The sequence below is a fragment of the Carettochelys insculpta genome, chromosome 16 (genome assembly GCF_033958435.1).
Source record: "Carettochelys insculpta isolate YL-2023 chromosome 16, ASM3395843v1, whole genome shotgun sequence".
Lineage (NCBI taxonomy): Eukaryota > Metazoa > Chordata > Testudines > Carettochelyidae > Carettochelys > Carettochelys insculpta.
Window position 1 is genome coordinate 17,904,282 of NC_134152.1, and position 26,591 is coordinate 17,930,872.

The window sequence follows — 26,591 nt, forward strand, 5'->3', positions numbered from 1 at the left end:
GGACTGTTTGTTGTTTTCAAACTTACAGAGTAACATGGCTACTCCTCTGAAATCGTATAATCTGTTATTCCCTGCGTGTGCTGAAACCACAGGCTCAGCCACTGTACAATCTTGAAAACTGTGTTAATTCTGAAGAGGAGATTGCACTGAATTATTTCTTTAAAGAGGCAATAGGGCAGTATTTAAGTATATCACAAGCTAATACCACAAAGTGCAGGTTCTTTGCAGTCCCTAATTTTAGTATCATATATACATTTTATGCTAAAATTAGCAGAGAACAACTTGTACACTGTCAAAACGAGTCCAGTATTTTTGCATATTTATTCATATGCTAAAATTAGGCAAGGAAAATTTATCAGGAGAGCAAGCACACTAAGAGCAAATAGAAAATTCTTTGTTAATAACTCAAAAGGACTATTTTAAAAAACATGGATAGTGCACATCATTCAATGTTTAGTGCATATCTGCTCAATTAGTTTCCTTACCATTAGCAGTTTTTGAAAGAAGGGGGAAAATCTGTATATCGTGAGCTATTTTCTGAAGATGAAAACAGATTCATGTGGTAAACACGTCTTAGTCCAATTTCCCCTACAGGAATTTATGCAAGGTGAGCTCTCAGCTCCATCTGTAATTCAATACTAGTCGGCAAAATTTGACACATGAAATACAGATTACACTCCTGTCAATCTTGTAAAGCCTTTAGACCTTTTCAAAATATGAAATCTCAGTCTTTCAAAGTGGAACTCAATGCAATCTATGAATGTTTCAACAAAGAAACTTCAAAATATAAATTATATATCAAATTAATTGGTTCAGAAAATCTTTAACTTGCAGTCCACTCCCATATTTTATTTATCTATTAAACAAATACCCACAAACTGTATCTAAGCACCACTATTAAGTCATTCTCAGATGCAACTAAGACATCCAGCTTTTCTGATAAGCTGCCCCGTGGGATTCGCTTGTAAAAGAACTCCCTTACAGATGTGCAGAAGATACTGTAGTATCAGGTAAGACCGCAAGTAAGAGTAACAGGTCATTTCTGGGATGTGATTTTTCTTTTGGACTCTCACATTTTAATACTTAGTTGCTGCTGGTTAGCTTTTCCTGTCACTCAGTGTGATCTACACTAGGGCTGTAGCCACACTTGGCCAAAACTTTGAAATGGCCATGCTAATGGCCAAACTGGAGGCTACTAATGAGGCGCTGAAATGTATATTCAGCGCCTCACTAGCATGCTGCCGGCCACGGCACTTTCAAAGTGCTGTGTTTCGGTCGCGCGGCTCAGCTACAGGGGGTCCTTTTTGAAATGACACCTCAGACGTCGAAATCCCCTTATTCCTAAAGCTGATAGGAATAAGGGGATTTCAACATTTGCAGGGTCCTTTCGAAAAGGACCCCTGTGTAGCCGAGCCATGCGTGAGCGCAACACGGCACTTTCAAAGTGCTGCAGCGCCTCATTAGTATCCCGATTTGGCCATTAGCATGACCATTTCGAAGGTTTGGCCAAGGGTGGCCACAGCCATGGTGTATGTAAATGTTTGGATTTCAGGACTTGCTCTGCACGTGCAGAAGCCATTCTGCAGCCACTAGTCACTCCCGTTTCAGGTCAGTAGTCTGGCTGAAGTCAGTAGTGCTGCCTGTGAGTAAGTACCACAAATGGGACAAAGACTTGCAGAATAGGGGTCTCAGTTTGTTAGGACTTTTAAAACCAACTCTACGTTCAAAAAAGTGCATTAATAATAAGTGGAATCTTTCTCTGAAAATAAAAAAAAAACCCTTTGGGTTTCATTAATTACTGTCAGGGTATAATATAACAAACTGACAGTGCAATAACAAAAATGACTGCACTGCACCTTTAACCTGGGGCTGTTGTCAAGCTTGCTGGGGGAAAGGGAACAGTACTTTAAGGGTAAGAGAGAGGTGAGAAGGAGGGTGGGTCGGTGTGGTGTTACTGACTCATCCTCTGGGACCAGAAGGGTGGAAGAGTTAAATGGGGACAACCCCAGGCATGAGAAGCCCTTTTGCCCTTCTTTCTTGAAGTAGATGAGGCAACGCTATCTTCCCCTCCCCTCGAGGTGGCCAAATACCCGGTTGGGTCAGGACATGCTAGCATGATAATGATATCCATAGCTGCTGCTTTTAGAGTATTTAAGAAAGAGTTTTTTCCCTCATCAGCAGAGTGGTTCAGGTGAGAGGTGGGGTTTTTGCCTTACCCAGAGCAGGCTCAAGAAGGTTTTTTTTTTTTGTTTTGTTTTTTGTTTTTTTACGACGAGGAATAAAAGGAGTTAGGCTATATGTCACAACTTGTATGTAAGTGGGACTGATGTCCAGGGCTGGGGGACTTAGACTTCAAAAGATGGGGGCTGGTGGAAGCTCCCCAGGTAGTAAATGAATGAACTTGGAATTACCTGCACAGTACACTTTTGTCTGCCAGGTAGTCACAAAGATCTAATAATAAAATTGCAGTCTGATTAAAACCATATCAATATATCAACCTATGGGAAGCACAGATTATCCAAACAACTTGTGAGAAGAGACTTGTTCTGGCACACAGGTAAAGCAGGATATATTCTGTAGTAAATGTGAATGGGTATTGGTTAAGACTCAATATGGAGGGGTGGAGGAGCAGATGGCTAAAGCAGAGTTTACTGCCTATGGCAGTACAGCTAACAGACATGGCAAACTGAATTCCAGTTGATCCATTTCAGGAATTCCAGCATTTGTAACAAATTTATTCTCCCAGGTTTCTTTAGTTGTTCTCACAGCATCATTAAAAGTCACCTTCCGTAAAGAGGAGACAGGCACTTTCAAATTAGGCAATCTTTTAGCAATAACATTTCATGTCTCTTACAAACTAGTTGTAAGAATGCCCAAATGTCTTCTTATTTTAATGTTGACAGACTGTTTTTATAACATCATCAAGAAATCAATAACAGAACAAAGCCAAATGCTGGAATATTCTATCTGTAACATGTTAACTTTGTGTTTAACCCTTTGCTAAATTTCTTGAGATGACTTCTGCTGCACCTTGCTTTGCAGCAAAAACAAAAATTTCAATAGAAAATTATTAGAATCTCCATTTTTGTAGAATTACTCTTCACAAGTGAGAGCTTCTGGGAATAGCCGACTAGAAGTATAAAAAAGCAGTTTTTGCTCCTTTTTACTGTTTTTTTTCCTCCTGTCATTTACTTTGTAATGTTTTTAAAAGTCCCTTGAGTGCATCAGAGTAACATAATGAAAAAGCAACAGTCATTCCATTTCCAAAAGGCAATGGGTTACAAAAGTTTCTTAAGTGCAACTGTCTGACAAATATTGATTAGAGATAATTGCAGTGGTTTTTTAAAGAACAATAATATTTGTGGGATATAATGCGCACAGATCTCAGGAACAGAAATAGATGGTATGAGTGTAAGAGAAACTACAGCACTAACAAGGAATTCAGACAAGTAGAACAAGTTTAGAAGGAAAAAGAATGCTTTATAAACCAAAGGAATTGGGTACAGTTTGCTGTGTCCTCTGTGAAGAGCCCTCATATTCCTCTAGGAAAATGTTTGCTGTTTTTGACAGTGACCTGTTAAATCAGAACGATGAACCTTAATATTGAGCGTCTCCTTCCAGGAATTAACTCATTTCAGCTGTATCCTCCCCAGGGCCTTACATAAGCAACAGTATGGGACAGGTCAGTTTAAAGTACATGGTGCTGATATTCACAATTACACAAAGGGTCAAAGATCACCACTTTGTGGCTCCAGATTCCGTGGCTCCCTCTGATGGTGCCGAGATAACTTTGGAAAGCGGGTAGTCACTCTTGAGCAGTTGCTTTTGCTTACTGTTTCCCCCACAGGCTGGATATCACTAGGAAAAAAAAGAAAAAAATCATCAGAACAAGCTAATGTTGAATGCAAATTCTCCTGCAGTTATGCTAAATGCAGAAAAAGTAGATGTTATGAGAAGCTAGCACAACTCTTTAACTAGCTGGACTGGCATCATTTATACTGCTAACTGAAGTCTGAATTACAAATATGCTTTTGCCAAAATGAGAACAAATTGTATTTTACAGAAGTCTGTAATGTCTAAGAAAAATGTAACTCAATCGGTTGAAGTTAAGAGATGGCATTAAAAGCATTTGAAAGTGATATATGTGAAGGTAAATGAGAAAAAAAGCTTCGATGCTGCCCAAGTTAACATGCTTCTGATTATGGGTGGTGGTATGCTTACATGATGAAGTACATCATTAAGACTCCACCACTAGGAAATCTTCACAACAGGCTGGCTGTGGCCACCCCAGCCCCTCCTTTTGGAGGGACTATGATAATGTGGTATTTTGGGATATGCTAATGAGGCACTGCCATGAATATGCAGTGCCTCATTAGCATATGGTGGCCACACACGTTTCGAAACTGGCAGTTTTCAAACACAGCCGCCCATGTAGCTGGGGCCCTTCGAAATGACCCCCTGATTTCGAAAGCCCCTTATTCCCATCTGGTTTTGGGAATAAGGGGCTTTTGAAATCAGGGGCCCATTTCAAAAGGCTCCTGGGCTACATGAGTGGCTGCGTTTCGAAACCGGCAGTTTTGAAGCACGTACAGCTGTCATTATGCTAATGAGGTGCTGCATATTCATACCAGCACCTCATTAGCATATGCTGAAGTGACACATTACCATAGCCCCTCCATAAGGAGGTGCTAGTGTGGCCACAGCCACTGTGATCTTATCTGAATGAGCTTTCTGAAAACAACTTATTTGGAAAGCAAATACTTGAAGAACAAAAAGCAGGAACAGCAAATTCTACTTACCTGAGTGTCACTCAGAGACAACACATGCTGCAAAAACTTATAATAAAAGGAATAATGTTGTACTTTTACTATAGTTTTAGAGGACTCTACAGGGCTTAAAAATGTGTAGTTTACTCACGTCTCACTCAACATCCTTGATTAGCATTTCACAAAGCAGCCAAATGATAGCAAGGTTATGCAGCATGCAAAGTCAAAGTTATTTTGACATGTAAAAATCAGCTATTTATACCAATATTCAATCTGAGTTGATGAATTAAGGAGATGCTCTTCTGCAGTCCTTACTATTTTTGGGTAAAAAGCTGATGTATTTTTGAAGCAAACAACGAATTAACTCCATGTAGATCTCCTCTCTCTGCAGGATGACATTTACCACTGTGCAGAGAGCCTGCCTAAAGTTTATTTCCTCCGTAAAAGCACTTGGAGAGCTACTGACGAAAGGCACTATAAAAGAGGTAGGTATCATTATTATATGCGCACTTAGATTTCATTTAAGCTGAACTTGGAAGGCTTAAATGGAATGGACCTAAGTAGAACATAAGTCTTATACATGCTCTGGTCATGAGGGCAAAACTCACCCTCAGGGAGCAGAGTACTTTATTAAGGTAGGTCAGTACTTCATCTTGTTGGTGGTAACCATTAGTTCTGTAAGGCTAATGAACAGTTGCCAATATTCCCCAACATAATGGACAGCAGTTCCAGAAAACAGCTTGCCAAAGTCACTGCTAAACTGAAAATATTAACAGAAAAGAAAAATGTGTTTCAACTAATAGTATGAAGTTTTATTGTAGTGCATTTCCCTCATGGAATAGTTTAATGTGTCCTCAGTTTTGAAAAGGCCTTAAATATACCGATTTTAACTAAATTTCTCTATAGCTCCTAATACAGTGTTCTTCCGTGGTGAGCAGAAAGTCTGCTATACAAAAATAACCGCATAAAGTTCTCCTCAATCTCAACACTTGTTAACAACACACATTTTTTCTTACGCAATTGCAAGGTTTACAAATTACATTATTGTGTTGCTTGCTTGTCAATAAAAAAAAATCAAAACACTAAAATTCAGCTGGGTACATAATCACAGAGGTAAATGCGTGGTTGCGTAGGTGGTGTAGCAGGGAAGGATTTGGTTTCTTTGACCATGGGATTCTGTTTTGGGAACAGGGATTGCTGAGAAGAGACGGGATCCACCTCACTAAAAGAGGAAAGAGCATCTTTGCGGGCAGGTTTGCAAGCCTAGTAAGGAGGGCTTTAAACTAGCTTTGTCGGGGGAAGGTGACACAAGCCTGGAGGTAAGTGGGGAAGGAGGAGGGAAAAATCAAGTGGGTTTCCTGGGTGAAGAGGAGAAGGTGGGCCAATCGGCCCCTTCTCTAAGATGCTTGTATGCTAATGCCAGAAGCCTGGGGAACAAACAGGAAGAATTAGAGGCCCTGGCACAGTCACACAAGTATGAAGTGGTTGAAATAACGGAGACTTGGTGGGACGATTCACATAACTGGAGCACAGTCATGGAAGGTTATAAACTGTTTAGGAAGGACAGACGGGGAGACAAGGAGGAGGAGTTGCGCTCTATGTGAGGGAGCAGTATGATTGCGCAGAGCTCCAGTATGAGGAAGGAGAAAATCCAGTTCAGTGTCTTTGGGTTAAGCTTAGAGGTGGAAGTAACAGAGGTGACGTTGTAGTTGGTGTCTGCTATAGAGCGCCAGATCAGGGAGAGGAGATAGATGAGGTTTTCTTCAGGCAGCTTAGTGAAGCTTCCAAATCACAGGCCCTGGTTCTCATGGGAGACTTTAATCATCCAGACATTTGTTGGGAGACCAATACATCAGCACACAGACAATCCAGGAAGCTTTTGGAGACTATTGGGGATAACTTCTTGGTACAAGTGCTGAAGGAACCAACCAGGGGCTGTGCGCAACTTGACCTGTTGCTCACAAACAGGGAAGAACTAGTAGAAGACATAGAAGTGGGAGGGAACCTGGGCTGCAGCGACCATGAGATCGTAGATTTCAGGATCCGGACAAAAGGAAGAAGGGTGAGCAGTAACGTACAGACCCTTGATTTAAGAAGAGCAGACTTTGACTCCCTAAGAGACCAGATGAGCAGGATCCCTTGGGAAATGAAGATGAAGGGGAAAAGACTTGAAGAGAACTGGAAGTATTTTAAAGAAGTCTTACTGAAGGCACAGGAACAAACAATCCTGCTGCGAAGTAAGAAATGCAAACATGGTAGGCAACCAGCTTGGCTTAACAGGGAAATCCTTAGTGAGCTTAAATTCAAAGGATGCATACAAGAAATGGAAACAAGGACAGTTGACTAAGGAGGCGTATAAACATACAGCTGGAGAATGTCGGGCAGTAATCAGAAAAGCAAAAGCACAATTGGAACTGCAGCTGGCAAGGGATGTGAAGAGTAACAAGAAGGGTTTCTACAGGCATGTGAACAATAAACGGGTTATCAGAGAAGGTGTGGGACCATTACTGGATGAGGTAGGTAACCTAGTGACAGATGATGCAGGAAAAGCTGAAGTACTCAATGCTTTTTTTGCCTCAGTCTTCACAGACAAAGTCAACTTCCCAATGACGGTCCTAGATGATGCAGTATGGGAGGGTGGAGGGCAGCCATCTGTGGGGAAGGAACAAGTTCTGAGCTATGTAGAAAAACTAGATGTGCACAAGTCCATGGATCTGGATTTAATGCACCCCAGGGTACTGACGGAATTGGCAGAGGTCATTGCTGAACCTTTGGCCATTATCCTTGAAGACTCTTGGAGATCGGGGGAGATACCGGATGACTGGAAGAAGGCAAACGGAGTGCCCATCTTTAAAAAAGGAAAGAAGGGCAATCCAGGGAACTACAGACCCGTCAGCCTTACCTCAATCCCTGGGAAAATAATGGAGGGAATCCTCAAGGAATCCACTTTGAAGCACTTGGAAGAGGGGAAAGTGATCAAAAGTAGCCAGCATGGATTCACCAGGGGCAAGTCCTTCCCCACCAATCTGATCAGCTTCTGTGACAAGGTAACAAGCTCTGTGGACATGAAGAAGTCTGTGGATGTGATATACCTTGACTTCAGCAAGGCTTTTGATACGGTCTCCCACAACATTCTTGTCCATAAGTTAAGGAAATATGGATTGGATCCTTGGACTATAAAATGGATAGAAAGCTGGCTTGATGGTCGGGCCCAACAGGTAGTGGTCAATGGCTCAATATCTGGATGGCAGTCTGTTTCAAGCAGAGTGCCGCGAGGCTCAGTTCTGGGGCCGGTGTTATTCAACATCTTTATTAATGACCTGGATGAGGGACTGGGTTGCACCCTCAGCAAGTTTGTGAATGACACAAAACTAGGGGGAGAGGTAGATACGTTGGAGGGTAGAGAGAGAATCCAGAGGGACCTGGATAAATTGGAGGACTGGGCCAAAAGAAATCTGATGCGGTTCAATAAGGAAAAGTGTAGAGTCCTGCACCTGGGACAGAAGAATCCCAAGCATTGTTACAGGCTGGGGACCAACTGGCTCAGCAGTAGTATGATGGAAAGGGACCTAGGGGTTATGGTGGATGAAAGGCTGGATACAAGTAAACAGTGTGCCCTTGTAGCCAAGAAGGCTAATGGCATACTCGGGTGTATTAGGAGGAGCATTTTGAGCAGATCTAGAGAAGTAGTTATTCCTCTTTATTCAGCACTGGTGAGGCCACATCTGGAATACTGTGTCCAGTTTTGGGCCCCCCAGTATAAAAAGGATGTGGATTTGCTAGAGCAGGTTCAGCGAAGGGCAACAAAAATGATTAAGGGTCTGGAGCACAAGACCTATGAGGATAGGCTGGGGGATTTGGGCTTGTTTAGTTTACAGAAGAGAAGACTTAGAGGTGATTTAATAGCAGCCTTCAACTTCCTGAAGGGGAGCTCTAAAGAGGAGGGTGAGAAACTGTTCTTAGTGGTGTCAGATGGCAGAACGAGGAGTAATGGTCTGAAGTTAAAGAGGAAAAGGTATAGGTTAGATATTAGGAAAACTTCTTCACCAGGCAGGTGGTGAAGCATTGGAATGTGTTGCCTAGAGAGGCGGTGGATTCTCCATCCCTTGAGGTTTTTAAGTCCTGGCTGGACAAGGTCCTGGCTGGGATGACTTAGTAGGGATTGATTCTGCTTGAAGCAGGGGGCTGGACTAGATGACCTCTTGAGGTCCCTTCCAGCCCTATGATTCTGTGACTCTGTGATTATTAGATTTCCATTCCTACATTTTTAGGTTTTATGATGGTTCATTTTGTGACATCACAGTCCTGGAGAATCCAAATTAACCAGAGCTATATACCCTACCCAGAAAATCTTGCTTTCTGAATCAATAACAGTTTTGTATACTCACGCATATTTTGTCTATTCTATTTTTATTAATATAGGTGATGCAGGAGAGACTCTATTACTACTTATTATTTTTACCACCACCATGTTAATACACTAATTATCCAAGGTAGGAAAGAGCATCATCATTAACTCAAATGTGTCTGCCAGTTGTGTGACGCCATCTGCCCAAACTAAGGAGTTTAAACTCTAGATTAGTGGTTTTCACCCAGTGTGTCACAGCACTCTGGGGTGCCATGAGAACCATTCAAGTGTGCCATGTAATTTCATCAATTTGCTCTTGCTGTGGCTCTTTGCAGAGCCACTGTGAGGAGAAATACCAACCCAAAGGGCCCTGGTATGTGCCAGGAGGCAGCGGAAATGATCTCCTGGCCTGAATGAGCTGATGGGGAGCCCACCCCACTCCCACTGTGGCAAAGTGGAAGGAGGGAGCCTGTCAGAGCTGGGATGTGGATTAAATGCCACTACCTGGCTCCTATGGAGCTGGGGGCGGGGGAGGGGAGCCTGCTTCCAGTGGTTACTCATTTACTCAACACCCCTAGCATGGTGTTGAGCAGATTTTGAAAATGTGTCTGTGCTCAGTTTCCCAGACAGTGTATTCTGTGGTGGATTTGAAACATTAATCCATTTGATCCTTTTGTAGCTTGTTATATGCACTACTATGCTCCAAACCTCTCTAGTAAGACTGTAACCAAAGTAAATGTGATGTTTATGAACAATTGATTCAGCTGAAAAAGTGGATGTACCATAGAATTGTTTGTCTCCTTGAAGTTACTGAAAAAATTGGGAACCGCTGCTCTGGATCATCCAATGTCACATGCCCAAATTCATCTAACATTCTTAATGTTTATGAACATGAGGAAAAGTGACAGTGATTGCACATCCCCTCGTCTTACACCAGGGGCTGAAAGACTTGCTGGGCCTCTAGGAAAGGAATGGGAGCCTCTGCCCTGCTCAGACCATATTGTACCATACAACACTCTGGTAGCAATTCAAAGGCCCAGGGCTGTGGCACCATCACTGTTTGCACAGTAGCAGATGTGGGTGGGAACCTCAGGCCTTTTTGAATCACCAGGCCCCAGAACAGTTGTCCACTTTTGTCTCCTGTCCAACACCAAACTGACAAACAAGTTGCTTAATTCTCTACCAATTCTTAAAGTATTATAAGAATCTATACATATAGGTTTTATAACAGCAATGATCTGAAACGCTATGGCTATGTCTACACTAGATTTTTGTAGACAAAACGGGTTTTATTGACAAAACTCATGGCACTGCTACTCACAAAATGCATTTCATCAACAGAAACTTTGGCCAAAAAGAAACCATGTACATGCTCCAGGGGACCCTTTTGTCAACAGACAGCGTGAAAAGATTGATCCGCTTTTATGTGTTGACACAATCTTTCCATAGAAGTTTTGTTGGAACATCTCTTCTGAGAGTAACTTCTGTAGACAAGTATTGGAGAGATAGCCATGTTAGTCTGTATCTTCAAAAACAAAAAGAAGTCCTGAGACACCTTATAGACTAACAGCATCTGTAGACAGATGCTTCGAGTGTAGACATAGCCTTTGATTTTACTACTTTCCGTAAGGCTTTCCCACAAACTAAATCAAATACATTCGTGAAGTTGATGAAAACAGCAAACATCTTGAAGATGTATTCTCACTTTTTGGTCCATTAACTGTCAGGTCGTGGATGCTTAATAAATTCAACTGGGGCTTGGCCTGAAGTTGCACTGTTCTTCACCTAAGAGTATTTCTAAAACTGGCCTTAATCTGTTGACAACTACTTACTTTCATCATGATTTTTCCCAGTGCTGATGATATGCTAATATCTCTACAATGATTTTAATTTGCAGGATCTCCTTTCTTCAAGACTGGTCAAGCTATTGCCTTTAGCTGGTCATCTTGTTCCTCCTTTTGTTGACTACCTCTTTGTATATATTTTTTTCTTACGTTTCTTGTCCCGTTCAACATCTCACAGCAAGTTCTTAACTTTTTCTAGTTCCTGTTTGCCATCACGATGCTGTGTGGTCCAATACTGTTTATTTGCTAACCACGTCCTCTACTAATCTTTGCAGTCATCAGCTGCTGATAAAATCCATTCCTCTCTTCCTTCTCTGCTGTTATGCAGAGTTTATAGTAAGAGGGAATAAGCCCTGCTATGACAATCTGCTCAGACATCAGTTTCCAGCTGTTCACTGAAGTAATTGTTTTCTTATCCATTGTTACAGCAACCCCATCTCAATGCTTTGCTTGTCCATTTGAATGACAAGGGTAAAATAAAGTGTAATTTCCACTTGTCAACTCTCCTGTACTCAGTCAATGTGTCTCTTATAGGCTAGCAAAGGAAACGTGTAATTTCCTTAACTCCTCTGCTGCTAGCTCAGTCTTGTCTGGAACAAAAAGTTCTAACATTCCAGCTAGTCATATGTGTAATGTGTTTATCTGTTATCTGAAAACTATGACCATTTCCATTTGTTAAGCATGACAGGCCTGGATTAAAATCTGTATAAATCCATTTGGCCTGTTATCCCATGGCTATATGTAGCCAGACAAAGTCTCCCCCTTACAAGCCAGCTTGCTCGCTGCCCCCCCCCCCACTGAGGAGCACACAGGGCACGGAAATGACTGCTGACAGCACAGTCTTTGATGCCCTCATTGAGGCCCAGATATGCTGGTTTATCGTGACCCTGAGAAGCAGAAAGTACAGCTAGAAGGCTAACAGGCCAGACTGTCAACATGAGGGGGGGGGACCCTCAGCTATCACCCCAGCTGGCACTGATCAATATGATGCACACACACAATCACCCAGAAGGGGACGTGCCCCGCCCGCACAAAAGAATGTCCTGTACTCCTAAATTGCTTATCTCTTGTCTTACAAGTGCAAACTAAGTAGAAATGCCCTTGTAACAAACTGGAGTCACAAAGACAGACCAGTATGATCTGGCACCATAGATAAGAAAGAGAATACGTAACCCAAAAGGGGTATAAAAGATGGGTCCAGCAGAACTCTAACTGAGTGCATTCCACCAACTTCCTGCTGGTCGGGTCAGGTGATTGCCTCCCGAGGTCCACAGCTGGGGACGCCCAACCTCGTATTCGTCTTTCCGCGGAATTGAGTGACCGATCCGGCTTGGCTACGCTGGTATCGAGACACGCAGAGAGGGTAAGATACACCCATGCTAGGTCTCTGACTTTTTTTTGTGCACAGCTAAAGAATTAGAGCTCTGTAACTAGATGTCATTGTGCCAAGATATCATTGTGTTAGATGGTAACAGATATCTTTGTATTGGATTGTAACGTAACTTGTTAACACCTGTACTTTGCTAGCATATAAGAAGTAAACAATAGCCTTTTGTAACCGCACGCTTATAACTGTAGCTTAAATAAACTTGTAACTAGTTAAGATCCAAGCCTAACTATTTTGTTAACCCTTTTGTCACTGCAACACAGCCGGCACAACAAAAGAACTTTAACCGTTTGGTTACTACAGCCTGGCCGTGGGTGAGTGTGCTAGGAGCTGCCTGCTCTAACAGTAAAAAACTGGGTTGTTTAGGACCCAGGGGAGTACCTCACCGCACATTACCTGGCCGCCGGCTAACACTATAACAAGTGACTTTTGGATATAATGACTTTTTAGTGCAGGAGTGGCCAGCCAGTTAGAGACTAAGAGCCAAAATAGCTGTGGATAGAGTGCAAAGAGCCACATATTATGCATATATATATTTAGTCTATCTATCTATCTAGAGAGATATAATATCTATTTATAGATCGATAAAAATAAATACATAATATGTGGCTCAGTGCTCTTCCCTTCCATTGGAGCCAGGCACCCCCAGCCCCCTGTTCTTATCCAATCCTGCATCCATCACCCAGAGTCAGGCACCCCCAGGCCCCTGCTCTAACCCAATTGCCCATCGGCCCCCGGAGCCAGGCACCCCCAGCTCCCCGGCTCTAATCCAATCCCCCACCCCTCCCCTAGAGCCAGGCACTCTCAGATCCCTGCTCTAACACAATGCCCCTCCCCTACCCCAGGGTCAGGCACTCCCAGCTCACCCCCTCGCCTCACTCTAACCCAATACCTGGGACTCACAGGAGCCGTCGCCCTGTGCCTCTCTCTCTAGGCACCGGAGCGCGTGCGTAGAGCAGTGGGGAACAGTCCAGGTGCATGGCCCCAAACAGGAGACACATTTCATTGAGCAAAGACCTGTGGGTTGACCACCCCTGTTTTAAACCAACCCACGCTATCCAGGATCATGGGAATGCTATGTAATAACCTGCTAGTTGCTTAGAAGAGGTATCAGCAGTTCTATCCTACTCAGCTCATCTTCCATGGCTAAACTGGAAATAATAAAAATTATTATATCATATCATTTTCAGTATATGCAAGCATCGGATTTACAAAAGGAAGGAAAGAAACAATTTTTGCTTTGACTGGCATTTCTCATAATAAACAAGATTACCTTTAATGCCAGGAGTCAATTTGCCAGAGTGATGGCTGCTGCCAACAACTGGTAGGCTCATGCAGCTAAACAGACAGTTATTGATTATCCAGTAGTTTATGCTGGATGTGGAAACAGTGTTATATAGCTAGTGTAATGCAGTGCTTGTTTAACTAGAAGTATCTTTGAACACACAACTCCTCCTGCTGGCATGTTCACAAATTATCCGTGTTAGTCCAACAGGAAGCCACTTGCCCTTGCTTTTAATTGACAGCAGATAATCTATCAAAAGAAAGGAGAAAGAGTTCAAAGGGTACAATATGGATTTCCTCAAATAAGGAGTTATGTATCAACAGGACTCCATTTTGACTAAGAAGCATGGACTGTTAGGAGTACATCTGACTTGATGGAAAACATCAAAATGTTACCAGTTCCATTGGGGGTAAATCCAGAGTAACTCCACTGACTAAAATACAGCTACTGCTGATCTCCAGCACTGTGACTGAAAAGAGTACCTAGAGCATGTGACATAATTGATTTTTAAATCTATTTTTAAAATCACAATTTAAATTTCATGTAAATATAGAATTACTCTCTGTTTATTAAAATAGGTAGGCTTTAAAAATGAAGTATTATAATACAGACATTGGATTTCCAATCATCCAGCACTCTTTTCCATGGAAACAACCACTACCAGATGAAATTCATTTCAGCTGCTAGTGGCCAGATCTGCTTCCATGGAAACCTATGTCACATGGGCAAAAATAAGTTAGGAGCTTACAAGACACATATTTTTTAAAAATATTTCCCCCCATCTTAAGGCCGCCCAACTTGGATTTGTGGAAAAACAGTATGATAAAGGCTGCCAGCATCTGAGAGTGTCTCACACTTACCAGTTTTAGCTGCAAACTGTCTGCTGAGTGCTGAGTGTGCTGACTCGCAAACACTGCCTCAAAATATAGGAACCACTAACTTTTTTTGGCGGGGGGAGGGGGTTTAGATGAGGAGAGATTAAAAACTGGTGAGAAGGAGATGATTATTTTCCTGACTTGTTTCCTTTTGATGAATACAAGAATTTTGATCCTGACATAGCCTGGCCATAGATCTCCACATGGTATAGAGCATTTTCCTTTCAAGCACATGCCTTACTAACCAATCAACAGATGAGCATAGAGTTAAGTGCCGTAGTATAAGCCATTCTATGCACATTTCAGTGGTCCTGGCAGTGTCTCTAGCAAATATATATACAGGTAACAATTCAGTGCAATATATTCTATTGCAAATTATTTTTGCCAGCACCTTATCACTCTCCTTTTTAATTTGTCCTTTTTACAAGAGCAGATTTACCAGCATTTGTATTTCAAGTTAAACCTTTGACTAATGTTAATATTCAAGCTCAGGGTTGCCATTATTAGCCTAGTTCATTTGAATATCAAGTTCTTTCTTTGTTTCATCACCTTAAAACATCACAGTCTTTGAAGGATATATTTTGTAGGCCAGCTCTGGAGAAAATTAGGGCACCTCTCAAATGCTGGCCTATTTGGCAGAAGAATTGTCAAATGCAACTAAGTCTGTACTGGAAATCAGATTGATCTGATGAAATGGGTCCGTCCCACAAAAGTTCATCACCGAATAAATCCTTTTGTTAGTCTTTAAAGTGCTACATTTCTGCTGTTTTGTTTTGTTGGAGTACAGACTAACACGTCTACTTCTTCGTTGCTACACTTTCCAGTTCTTTTTTTTACATTTGAGCCAGATGATGAATGCATCCTACTGGGACAATCAATTCCATTTCCCCATTAAGTCATTTTTAGCTTGTATGCACTCCTAATTGCTCTGCTCTGCATTTGTTTTGGATACCAATTCAGTTTAATTGATTTTGTCATGGTGTCAAGTTCTGCCTGAGGTGCATCTGTACAGAACAACTTATCATAACTGCTCTTTTTAATGACCTCAGATTCTTTGTTATTTTCCCAACAAAAGAGGTGTCTGTTGGTGAAGTCTCCCAGGCATCAGATGAGAGCTGCTGGAGGAGGTAGTTCATCTGAATACCATCCCAGAGTGTGAGAATTTCAGCAGGAAGCATGTGGAAACATCCATGAAACAGGATGCTAGCTGATTACAGCAGCACCAGAAGAGGAAAAAGAATTGACTGCTCTAGGGGAGGAGACTGACTGTTGGCCAATCAGGATAGCAGATAGTGCTCCACCTACCCACTCCCACTTTCCCCTGTCCATTGCAGTAAAAAAAAAAAACCCTACATACTGAACTGCCAACAGGAGACGAGGAGCAGACCTCACAGCCACCACCCCCAAAAGGTGGCAGCAACAGAGGTCTGATGTGTTTGGAGACATCCATCTCACATTAGACCCTGGGAGGTGTGCTGCCTGCCTGCAGCTTGCATCTGAGACATTAAAGAAACATTCCTGAGACTCATTTATCCCTCTGACCACTACTCCAGGTTGGGAATCCACATAGACACTGTTAATACCTCCAGGCATGAGCCTGAGAGGATCAGCAGTAGCTACAGGGGCTGGGAGTGAGTTTAAGGGCACAGGCAAGGACAGGCACATTTTGAAGATGAATACGTGGTTGTGGAGATGGTGTCAAAGCAGAAGCTGTTCCAGGAAGGAGAAGTGGTGGGAAGAGATGGGGTATGTCTGACCAAGAAGGGAAAGAGCACCTTTGTTTCTAATTCATCAGCTTAGTGAGGAGGGCTCGAAACTAGATTCATATTCAGAAGGGGCATGTGACAAAAGCCCACAGGTAAGGATTAAAGATGACCTTCTCTGGGAACTAAATGTTATAGGGCACATGGAAAGTAACAGTAGGGTCACAGAAGCAACAAAAGGGAAGTCAGTGAGAGAATTTGCTCAACATCTTAGATATCTATACACAAAAAGAAGGCATATGGGTATGGCCATACCAAATTAATGGTCCACAGTGGTCAATTTCATGGTCACGGGGTTTTTAAAATGGTAAATTTTTTTTTTCAGATAATTAAATTTGAATTTTCACAGTGTTGTAATTGCAGGGGTCTGGACACACAAAAGGAGTTATGTGAGGCAGGGCATGGGTTATGGCACTGCTACCTTACTTCCATGCTGAAGTTGGCGACAGGGCTGCTTCAGAGCTGGGCATCTGGACTACAGTGGCTGCTGGTGAGGAGTCCTGCTCTGAAGGCAGTTTACCTCCAGCAGCAGCACAGAAGTAAGGAAGATATAGTATGTTATTGTCACCGTTATTTCTACACTGCTGCCTGCAGAGCTGGAATTTTTAGTCTGCAGCTGCCACTCTTCAGATGCCCAGTGCTGAAAGCGGTGGTACAGAAGTAAGGGAGACATGAATATAGTATTGCCACCTTTACTTTTGTACTGCTGCTAGTGGGGTGCTGCCTTCAGAGCTGGGCTCCAAGCAACATTGTAATCATTGCGCTCCAGCTGCCCAGTCTTGAAGGCAGTGGAGAAGTAAGGCTGGCAATAGCATGATCCTCCTAAAATAACCTTGTGACACCCTCCTCTTCTCCCCCCACAATGCCCTTTTGGGTTGAAATACTTTGCATGGCTGTGAATTTGGTAGGGCCCTGAATATGGGAAATAAAATAAAAACTTAACTGTTTTCAGAGATCAGCTGGCATAAATCTCAGAAAGAGAGCATTAGCATAAAAAGGTATAGATACAGGAAGAACAAGAGGAGAAAAAAAAGGAGGAGGCAGCTTAGCTTTTCTACACACACACAAACACACACACACACTTTTGTTCTGAGGTTCAAAAGGAAGATAATGGCAAACCAGTCAGAAGTCTCTTGCAAAAGAAAAAAGTAAAAAATAGAGGTAGTGTCCTGGTAGGGAGTCTACAATAGACCACCAAAACAAGATGAGGAGGTGGATGAGACATTTTTACAACTAATAGCAGAAATACCTGAAACATAAGACATGCTCATAATGAGCCACTTGGACTACCCAGATTCCTGTTGGAAAAGTAAAACAGACAAATGTAATTTCCAAAAAGTTTTTGGAATATATTTTTCTTTTAGAATATGGTGGAGCTTATTAGGGGACAACTATACGAGACTTGAATGTGACCATAAGGGAGGAATTGGTAGAGATCTGACGGTGGAAAGCAATTTGGTTGAAAGTGATCATGAAATGACAGGTTTAATGATTCTGAAGAGTAAGAATAGCCCAAAGACGACAATAAACTTAAAAAAAAATTACAGCAGATTTAAACATACTCAGAGAAATAGTAGGTAGGGTTCCATGGGACAAAAATCTGAAAATCTAAGATGGGGTCAGTAACCCCCAGCACAGGTGCTAAGAGTGGCACATGAGCCAATTTTCACTGGTACATGAGGTGGGTGCTCAACCCTGCCCTTTGTCCCCATGCAGCCAGGAGCTTGCTCAAAGTCATGTCACCTGTGGATTAGCAAAAGACCATCTAATGCTACCAACCACCATCTAAATGTTAAAGCTCTGCACCTTTATTTATTTATTAATTTATTAATGAAATGGTTGTAAGTAGCCCTATTAGTGATTTTAAAAGGTATCACCATCACTCAGACCATACAGAGAGGTCAACAGGTCAAAGTTCAGCACTCTGCCTTGGAAAGGCCGCTGACCCCTGATTTAAGAGGTAAAGTAGTTCAGGAGAGCTCGTAGTTTCTGAAGAAGACAGTGTTAAAGGCATAGCTACAAACTACTCTGATATGATGGACATGCAGAAAGAACAGTAAGAAGCCAATATGGTTCCTTCAGGGGATCTTTAATGAGTTCAAAATCAAAAAGGAATCATATGAAAAGGGGAGATATGGACACATTGCTAAAAAGAGTACAAAAGAAAAGCACAATCATGTAGGCACAAAATGAGAAAATGAATTACATTAGCAAGTGGCATAACAAGCAATAAGAAGAGGTTCTTTAAATAAAAGAGCAAGAGAAATACAAAGGTAAGTGTAGGGCTTCTACCTGGGGGAGAGGAGCTAAAACTGGATAGTATCAAGAAGACTAAGATGTTTCATATCTATTTTGCTTCAGTTGTCACTAGTAAGATTACTGGTGATCCCAACATAATCAATACTTACAATGGAGAAGGAATGCAAGCCAAAATAAGTTAAGAGCAGTTTAAAATAATTAGATAAATTAGTATCCAAGTACACAGGGCCTGATGGAATTCATCCTATGGTTCTTCAGGAATTAGATGAAGCAATCTCAGAAACAGGAGCAATTGTCTTTGAGAACTCAAGGACAGATGGGCCGTGTCTACACGTGTACGCTACTTCGAAGTAGCGGTGCCAACTTCGAAATAGCGCCCGTCACGGCTACATGTGTTGGGCGCTATTTCGAAGTTGAAATCGACGTTAGGTGGCGAGACGTCGAAGTCGCTAACCCCATGAGGGGATGGGAATAGCGCCCTACTTCGAAGTTGAACGTTGAAGTAGGGCACGTGTAGACGATCTGCGTCCTGCACCATCGAAATAGCGGGGTCCGCCATGGCGGCCATCAGCTGAGGGGTTGAGAGACACTCTCTCTCCAGCCCCTGCGGGGCTCTATGGTCATCGTGTGCAGCAGCCCTTAGCCCAGGGCTTCTGGCTGCTGCTGCCGCAGCTGGGGATCCACGCTGCATGCACAGGGTCTGCAACCAGTTGTCAGCTCTGTGGATCTTGTGTTGTTTAGTGCAACTGTGTCTGGGAGGGGCCCTTTAAAGGAGCGGCTTGCTGTTGAGTCTGCCCTGTGACCCTGTCTGCAGCTGTTCCTGGCACCCTTATTTCGATGTGTGCTACTTTGGCGTGTAGACGTTCCCTCGCAGCACCTATTTCGATGTGGTGCTGCCCAACATCGAAGTTGAACGTCGACGTTGCCAGCCCTGGAGGACGTGTAGACGTTATTCATCGAAATAGACAATTTCGATGTCGCTACATCGAAATAAGCTATTTCGATGTAGCGTGCACGTGAAGATGTAGCCATGATGTCCCAAACATGCCTATCCCAAACATACCCAACAGAGGTCAGTTCTGTGACTGGTACTATTCACGATTTTCATTAACAATCTGGATAATGGAGAGGTGAGTGGTTATGTACCATATATATAATATAAAGGTAGGAGGGCTTGCACAAATTTTAACAAATTGGAAAACTGGGTTGAAATCAGCAAGAAGAACTTCAGTAAAGTGCAACATATTACACATACAAAGGAAAAATCAAGTGCAACACTACAGAATGGGTAATAACTGTCTGGAATGCATTATTGCTGAAATGATCTGGGAGCGAAAGTGGAATACAAATTGCATGAGAATCAACAATGTGATACAGTTGCAAAAAAAGACTACTAATGTTTTGTGGAGTATTAGCAGGAATATCCTATGTAAGACATAGGAGGTGACTGACCCACCTTACTTAGCACAGGTGAGGTCTCCGAAGGAATACTGCATCCAATTCTGGGTACCAATACTTCAGGAAGATGTATGGATAACTGAAGAGTGTCCAGAGAGGATCAACAAAATGATAAAAGTTTAGAAAATCTCAACTATATGGAAAAGTGTGAAGAAATAGGGCAAATTTAGTCCTGAGAAAAGAAAACTGGGATGGGACCTAATAAGGGTGTTCAAATACATTAAGTGATGTTATAAAGAGGAATGTGATTAATTGCTTTCCAAGTCCACTGAAAGTGGAACAAGCAGTAAAGCACTAAATATGGAGCGAAGGCAAAGACACAGGTTAGAGATCAGGAAAAACGTTTAAACTACAAAGGTGGGAAATAGGATTCCAAGGGAGGTGCTGGAATTGCCATCAGTGGAGGTTTATAAGATCAGATTGGATAAATCCCTGTCAAAGGTGATCTACATTTACAGTAAACCCTGGAGTTACACACAGGGTTCCTGCAACCCACCCCCATAACTCAAATTTTCACGCAAGTCAAGGGAAGATGGGAACCGGGCTGCCCCCTGGTTCCCAGCTCCCCTGGGCTTGCAGGAGCCAGGACAGGGTTGGTCAGTTTCCTGGCTCCCACAGTAGTGGGGAGCTGAGACCCACGGGGCAGCCTAGTTCCCGGCTCCCTGCCACTTGTGGGATGGGGACACTGACCAACTTATGGCTGGTCAGTTTCCCAGGTCCTGCCAGTGCAGGGTATCCGGGAAACAGGCTGTCACTTGGTTCCCAACTCCCCACCCCTTGTAGGAATTGGGAAGCTGACCAGCCATGAGCTGGTCAGTTTCTCGGGTCCCACAAGGCCAGGGGAGACAGGAACCAAGCAGCAGCCTGGTTCCTGCTTGCCCTGCACTGGTGGACCTGGGAAGTCATAAGTTGGTCAGTTTCCCGGGTCCCACAAGCAGCGAGGAGAGGGGAATGAAGCAGCAGTCTCATTTGGGGCTGCCACTGGGGGCTGGGCTGGCAGCCCAGCCGCTTCCCAGCCGCAGGGCAGTGGGATCTCCCTGACCCCCCGCTGGGGGCTCCATGGCTGGCTCTGTCAGCCTGGTGCTGCCCAGCCGGGTTCCAGCTGCAGGGCTGTGGGGTCTCTTCCCCACACTCCCTCTCGCAGAAACACGAGATACATGTAATTCAAATGAGCATATTTGGGGGGATTTCAGTACATGATACCATCTCAGCACAGGGAGCTGGACATGATGGTCCTTCAGTTCTGTTCCAGCTCTAGTTCCACAGCTCTCAGTCAGTTGGTGACTTTGTGTCAAACTGTAAACTCAAACTGTGCATTCGCTTTCTACATAGAATTGTTGGATTACATCATTCTGTCTTCTGGGGGTGAGACTGTGTTCAGAGACTGTTTCTATAAAAGCAATATTTAGGATTTGATTTTAGAATTAAAGTGTTCATTGTAGAGGTTGGAGAAAACCAGTGCATACACTCTTAGGATATATTACTAAGTATGGAAAATATTGAAATAATTAAAAACAGAAGATTTTTATGCATCAGGATTCACAATACATCTTACACGTAAAAATGAGGGGAGTAACGTGCATTTGTTTGACAAGTAGCAATTTCAACTCACTGATACAACAATGGATTATAGAGACTAGCCGGGACTTCCTCCTTCATCCTTGTCAAGTCATTTGCATTTGAAGACTGACAGGTTGAGTGTAGACAGCCTTAATTACCAATTTAACTTTTAAATATCTCATAATCTATACTTTTGGCATTAGAAGTAACAACAGACAGAACGGGATAAAATAATACGTGTACCACGTAAACTATTTACAGAAAGCAGATTCCCAGACACTATTGTATATAGATGTAAAAAAAGACAATCTTGTCCCTACAAAAATCATAGCCACACTACTCCAAATTTTATAAAAGAAAGCAAGCGGAAGTCACAGTACCACCTCATCCTACAAGGGGGAGAAATGGAGGTATCTGTCATTGCTGCTTATCTCCTCTACTCTCTACCATATCAAGAATACTGGAGAGGTTAAATCTCCTACTGCAGAAACTAGCAACATATCTCCTGTGCTACTATAGCCGCGTCTACACGTGCACGCTACTTCGAAGTAGCGGCACCAACTTCAAAATAGCCCCCGTCACGGCTACACGTGTTGGGCGCTATTTCGAAGTTAACATCGACGTTAGGCGGCGAGACATTGAAGCCGCTAACCCCACGAAGGGATGGGAATAGCGCCCTACTTCGACGTTCAACGTCGAAGTAGGGAACGTGTACTCGTTGCGCGTCCCGCAACATCGAAATTGTGGGGTCCTCCATGGCAGCCATCAGCTGAGGGGTTGAGAGACGCTCTCTCCAGCCCCTGAGCTCAATGGTGGCCGCTTGGAGCGGCCCCTTAAAGGTCCCCGCCCCCTCCCTTCCTGTGCAGGAAGCTGAGAGCGCGTGCAGGAAGCAGCAGTAACACGCGGCTAGCCAGCACGCTCCCCCGCAGCCACCCACACCCCCAGCTGACTTGATGGCCGCCCGGCAGCCCCCCCGGGGGACACCCCCCAAGGGGAGCCAGGGCTCACAGCCCAGCAGCCAGCCTGGGAAGCGGCAGCGGGGCCCCTCCTGGACGGAGGCCGAGCTTCGGGACCTGCTGGGGCTCTGGAGCGAGGAGGAGGTGCTCCAGGTAATGGGGAGCAAGAGGCGGAACGCAGATGCGTTCGCTTGGCTGGCCGAGGGCCTGGCCGCCCAGGGTCACCCTGCCCACAATCCAGATCATGTTGGAGTAAAGTGAAGGAGCTGCGGCAGGGTTACGCCCGGGCCCGGGATGTGACCGGCCGATCTGGGGCCGCCCCCGTCACTTGCCCCTTTTACAGGGAGCTCAGGGACATCCTGGGCCCCCGGCACACCTCCTCCCCTCCAGCCACTCTTGACACCTCGGCTGAGGAGCCCCAGCAGGCCCCGGAGGTGGAGTCCACCCTGGAGGCAAGCCCCGCACCCCGGGGACCACCCCAGGAGCCCACCCCCGGGGCGCCAGAGCAGGAGGAGGAGGAGGGGGACTCCTCCTCCAGTGACATCGGGCTCCAAATAATGATGTCGTCCCGGAGCTCCAGCCGGGCGTCCGCCCACCGGGTGTCCCCCGACCGTGGGAGTGGACCGTCAGGTATGTACCCCCCCTGGTGCACACCCCTGGGGTTGAGGGGCGGGGGTAATAGATATGACCAGGGCCCTCCACATGCCCAGATGACCATGGCCCCAAGGACAGCAGTGGCATGTCCCTCAGAAGAGTCCATCAACCCCTGCCCCCCCCAGCACGACAGTGCCACGCCCCATCCCCGGGGCTGGGGGGAGCGGAACCTCTAGCAGCATGTGATGGAGTGGGGGGAGTGCAAATGCGAGACTCAGGCTAGATATGAGAAACAAGCTGAATAGCTCCCAGTGGCTAAGGATGATCCTGGGGCTACAACTGGCAGGTTACACCTCTGCCCTGAGCAAAGAGGAGGGAGGAGCTGAGCTGGGTTTGAATCGGGGGTGGCAGTTAGAGGCTAGGGGAAGGGAGAGCTAGAAGGCAGCCAGCCTGAGGAGGGGGAAAGCTACACCCCAGAGGGGAACCCCTCGGGGTCTTCTCCCCAGGACGGGTTGGAAGGGCCGTCTCTGACTGCTGTACTGTCACTTCTGGGAGAAACTGGGCATCTGTTGCCTAATAAACCTCTCCTGTCTTACCTGCTGAGTGAAAGTCACTCCTGCCAGCGGACAGGGTGCAGTGCAGGGGGACCCCTGAACCCCATCACAGCAGCATCTCCCGGGGACGGGGATGGGGAACCTGCAGCAGAGGGGTGGGGGGACAAGGGCCATGGCTCGAGGCCCACACTAATGGCTGTCTCCACTCTTCTTCCCCCCCCTCCTGTGTTCCGCAGCTGCACCATCAGAAGGACCGGAGAGCGCTGGCGAGGTGCCAGTGGTCCCGGAAAGCCCTCCGGGGCCATCACTCCAGGCCAGCCCCTCGGCGGAGGACCGACCAGCCCCACGGCAGGCAAGACGGCGGACCCAGCACCAGCAGCCACCGGCGACGGACCCCCAGCTGCTGGCCCTCCACCGCCAGCAGGTGGAGGTCGCCGAGCAGCGGCTGAGGGTGGAGCAACGCCGCCTCCACCTGCAGGAGCGGGCGCTGGCCTGGCGCCAGGAGGCATGGGGGGCCTACATGCAGACTTTCAACCACATTACGGACTACCTGGCCCCCCATGCTGTGCCCGCCCTGCCTGCTCCACCCGCTGCTCCACCCACTGCGCCACCCGCTGCGCTGTCCGCCGTCGCACTGCCACCCGCGACCGAGGGCCATTCCACCAAGGGGGACCTGGGGCCAGCTGACACTCGCTGGCCGTATCTCCCAGTCCACCCGGCCCCCAGACAGCCCCGGCCAGGGCTGCGGCCAAGGTGGGGATCCCGGCCGCCCACCCCCAGTGCTGGACTGTAGGGGCGTGGGGCCCAGGACGTGCCCCCCCCTTTGTATATATTCCCCCCACTTTTAAGTTATTTTTTTGCTGTAAATAGTTTGTATTTGTGACCCCCGTTTTCCAATGCTGATCCTTACCCCCCCATGTAAATAGTTCTCCCCTTCCTTGTCTTCCTCTTTCATGTTATCCCTGTTTTTATAATATATACATACATAAGTTAGAATTTCCCTCATAATAAGAGTTCAAAAGATGTTTGATTTGACAAACAACTGTCTGCTTTTATTTTTACAAGAAAAGTGGGAGGTGTGTGCTCTTGGGTGCTCTGTGGTGTGGGCGTAGGGGCAGGGAGTGTTGTGGAGGATGGGGGGGTGCAGTGGGGGGCCTGCCAGCATTCACCCCGCAGCCTCATTGAACTGGGCCCGCAGGGCCTCCTGGACCCGGGTGCCTTCGGGGTCCACCTGGTGACTGGGGACAGCGGGTGGCTGCACGTCGGCCCTGCCGGCCTCCACAGCCCAGCCCTGAAAGAAGGCCTCCCCCTTGCTCTCCACCAGGTTGTGTAGGGCGCTGCATGCATCCACAATCTGGGGGATGTTGGTGGGGTTCACATCCAGGCGGGTGAGGAGACACCTCCAGCGCCCTTTGAGGCGGCCAAATGAGTGCTCCACCGCCTGGCGCACGTGGTTCAGGTGCTGGCTGAAGCGCTCCTGGCTGGCAGACAGATGGCCCGTGTACGGGTGCATGAGCCAGGGCCGGAGGGGTATGCCGCATCTGTGATGACGCAAAAGGCATGGTGGCGTCCCCCAGAGGGATCTCCCGCTGGGGGACGTAGGTCCCCGCCTCCAGCCGGCGGCACAGGCCCAAGTTCCGGAATACCCGGGCGTCGTGGGTGCTGCCAGGCCAGCCCACATAAATGTCCAGGAAACGGCCCCGGCTGTCTGCCAAGGCCTGGAGGATCACTGAGTGGTAGCCCTTCCTGTTTATGTAGCGTCCTCCACTGTGCTTCAGGGCGCGGATGGGGATGTGAGTCCCATCCAGAGCCCCAAAGCAACTGGGGAAGCCCAGGGTGGCAAAGCCCATGATGGCGGCATCCGGGTCTCCAAGCCTCACGAGCCTGTGGAGGAGCATGGCGTTGATGGAGCGGACAACCTGCAGGGGAAGCACATGGGAGAGCACCAATGAGGGGTGAGCAGGGTGTGTATGGCCCTCCCCTGCCAGGGCCCCCCTCCCCTCCCCTGCCCTCCCAGAGCTGCCTCCCCCTCCCCCCGTGGGTCCTCTTACCTCCATGAGGACAGCCCCGACGGTGGCCTTGCCGACACCAAACTAATGGCCCACGGATCGGTAGCTGTCTGGAGTGGCCAGCTTCCAGACAGCGATGCCGACCCGTTTCTCCACGCTGAGGGCATGCCGCATGGCGGTGTCCTGGTGCCTCAGTGCGGGGGTGAGCCACTGGCATAGCTCCAGAAATGTCTGCCGGCTCATGCGAAAGCTCCTGAGCCAGCAGTCGTTGTCCCACTCTCCGAGCACCAGCCGCTCCCACCAGTCAGTGCTCGTGGGGCAGCTCCACAGCTGGTGGCATATGAGGCGGGGGGGTGCTGCAGGGTTGGGGGTTGCGTCCTCCTCCCCTGCGGGCAGCTCCTCCTCTGTGGCAAGGAGTTGCTCAGCTGCCTCCTGCAAGGCATGGAGCAGGGCGAGCATTGCTCCTGCAGGGGCGGCTGGGTGGACCACTGCTTGAACTAAACCAAGGTCAAGGTTTAATTGCGCCTGGAAATTGGGAAGTGCCTGAAATCCTAGGAGTTCCCAGAACATGGAAAATGACAGGCACGAATTACTTCAGACTCGCTGTTAAGGGCAGCGAGCACAGGGATAAGCCATACTGCAGAGTGACCTCTGGGGGCAGCTGTAGCAGGAAAACAGTGGCTACACAGAGAGGGTTCTCCACCCTGCCCAGAGAGGTAAGTGACCTTCTAGCCCCCCCAAACTTCCTGGTGCCTGGTCACAGTGCTGCACAAGGAAAGCTCTGCTGCCACCCCCCCGCCCACAGCCATGGCTCCCCAAAGCTCTTATTGGAGCTGGGAAAACTGCCCTACCACCAGGCCCACGTCCACTGCTCTCCCTGGCATTAAGAAAAACAGTCCCAGCCATGCCCCCTCCCCCTGCTGCCACTGTGCC

The 26,591-nt window shown here is 46.3% G+C and overlaps 1 protein-coding gene across 2 annotated transcripts in view; it reads right to left on the reverse strand.

Moving 5' to 3' along the window:
• Window positions 1-1,708: 1,708 nt before the first annotated feature.
• The window catches only part of SNX29 (sorting nexin 29), a 487,403-nt gene continuing 462,520 nt past the window's right edge, over window positions 1,709-26,591 (reverse strand). Inside the window, exon 21 of one of the 2 annotated variants that reach the window (XM_075010432.1) lies at window positions 1,709-3,858. In XM_075010432.1, the coding sequence (XP_074866533.1) occupies window positions 3,729-3,858 (130 nt within the window). In that variant the 3' untranslated portion in view covers window positions 1,709-3,728. Of the gene's footprint in view, window positions 3,859-24,719; window positions 25,569-26,591 lie in introns of those variants that run through there. The other variant, XM_075010435.1, reaches the window with a different exon arrangement.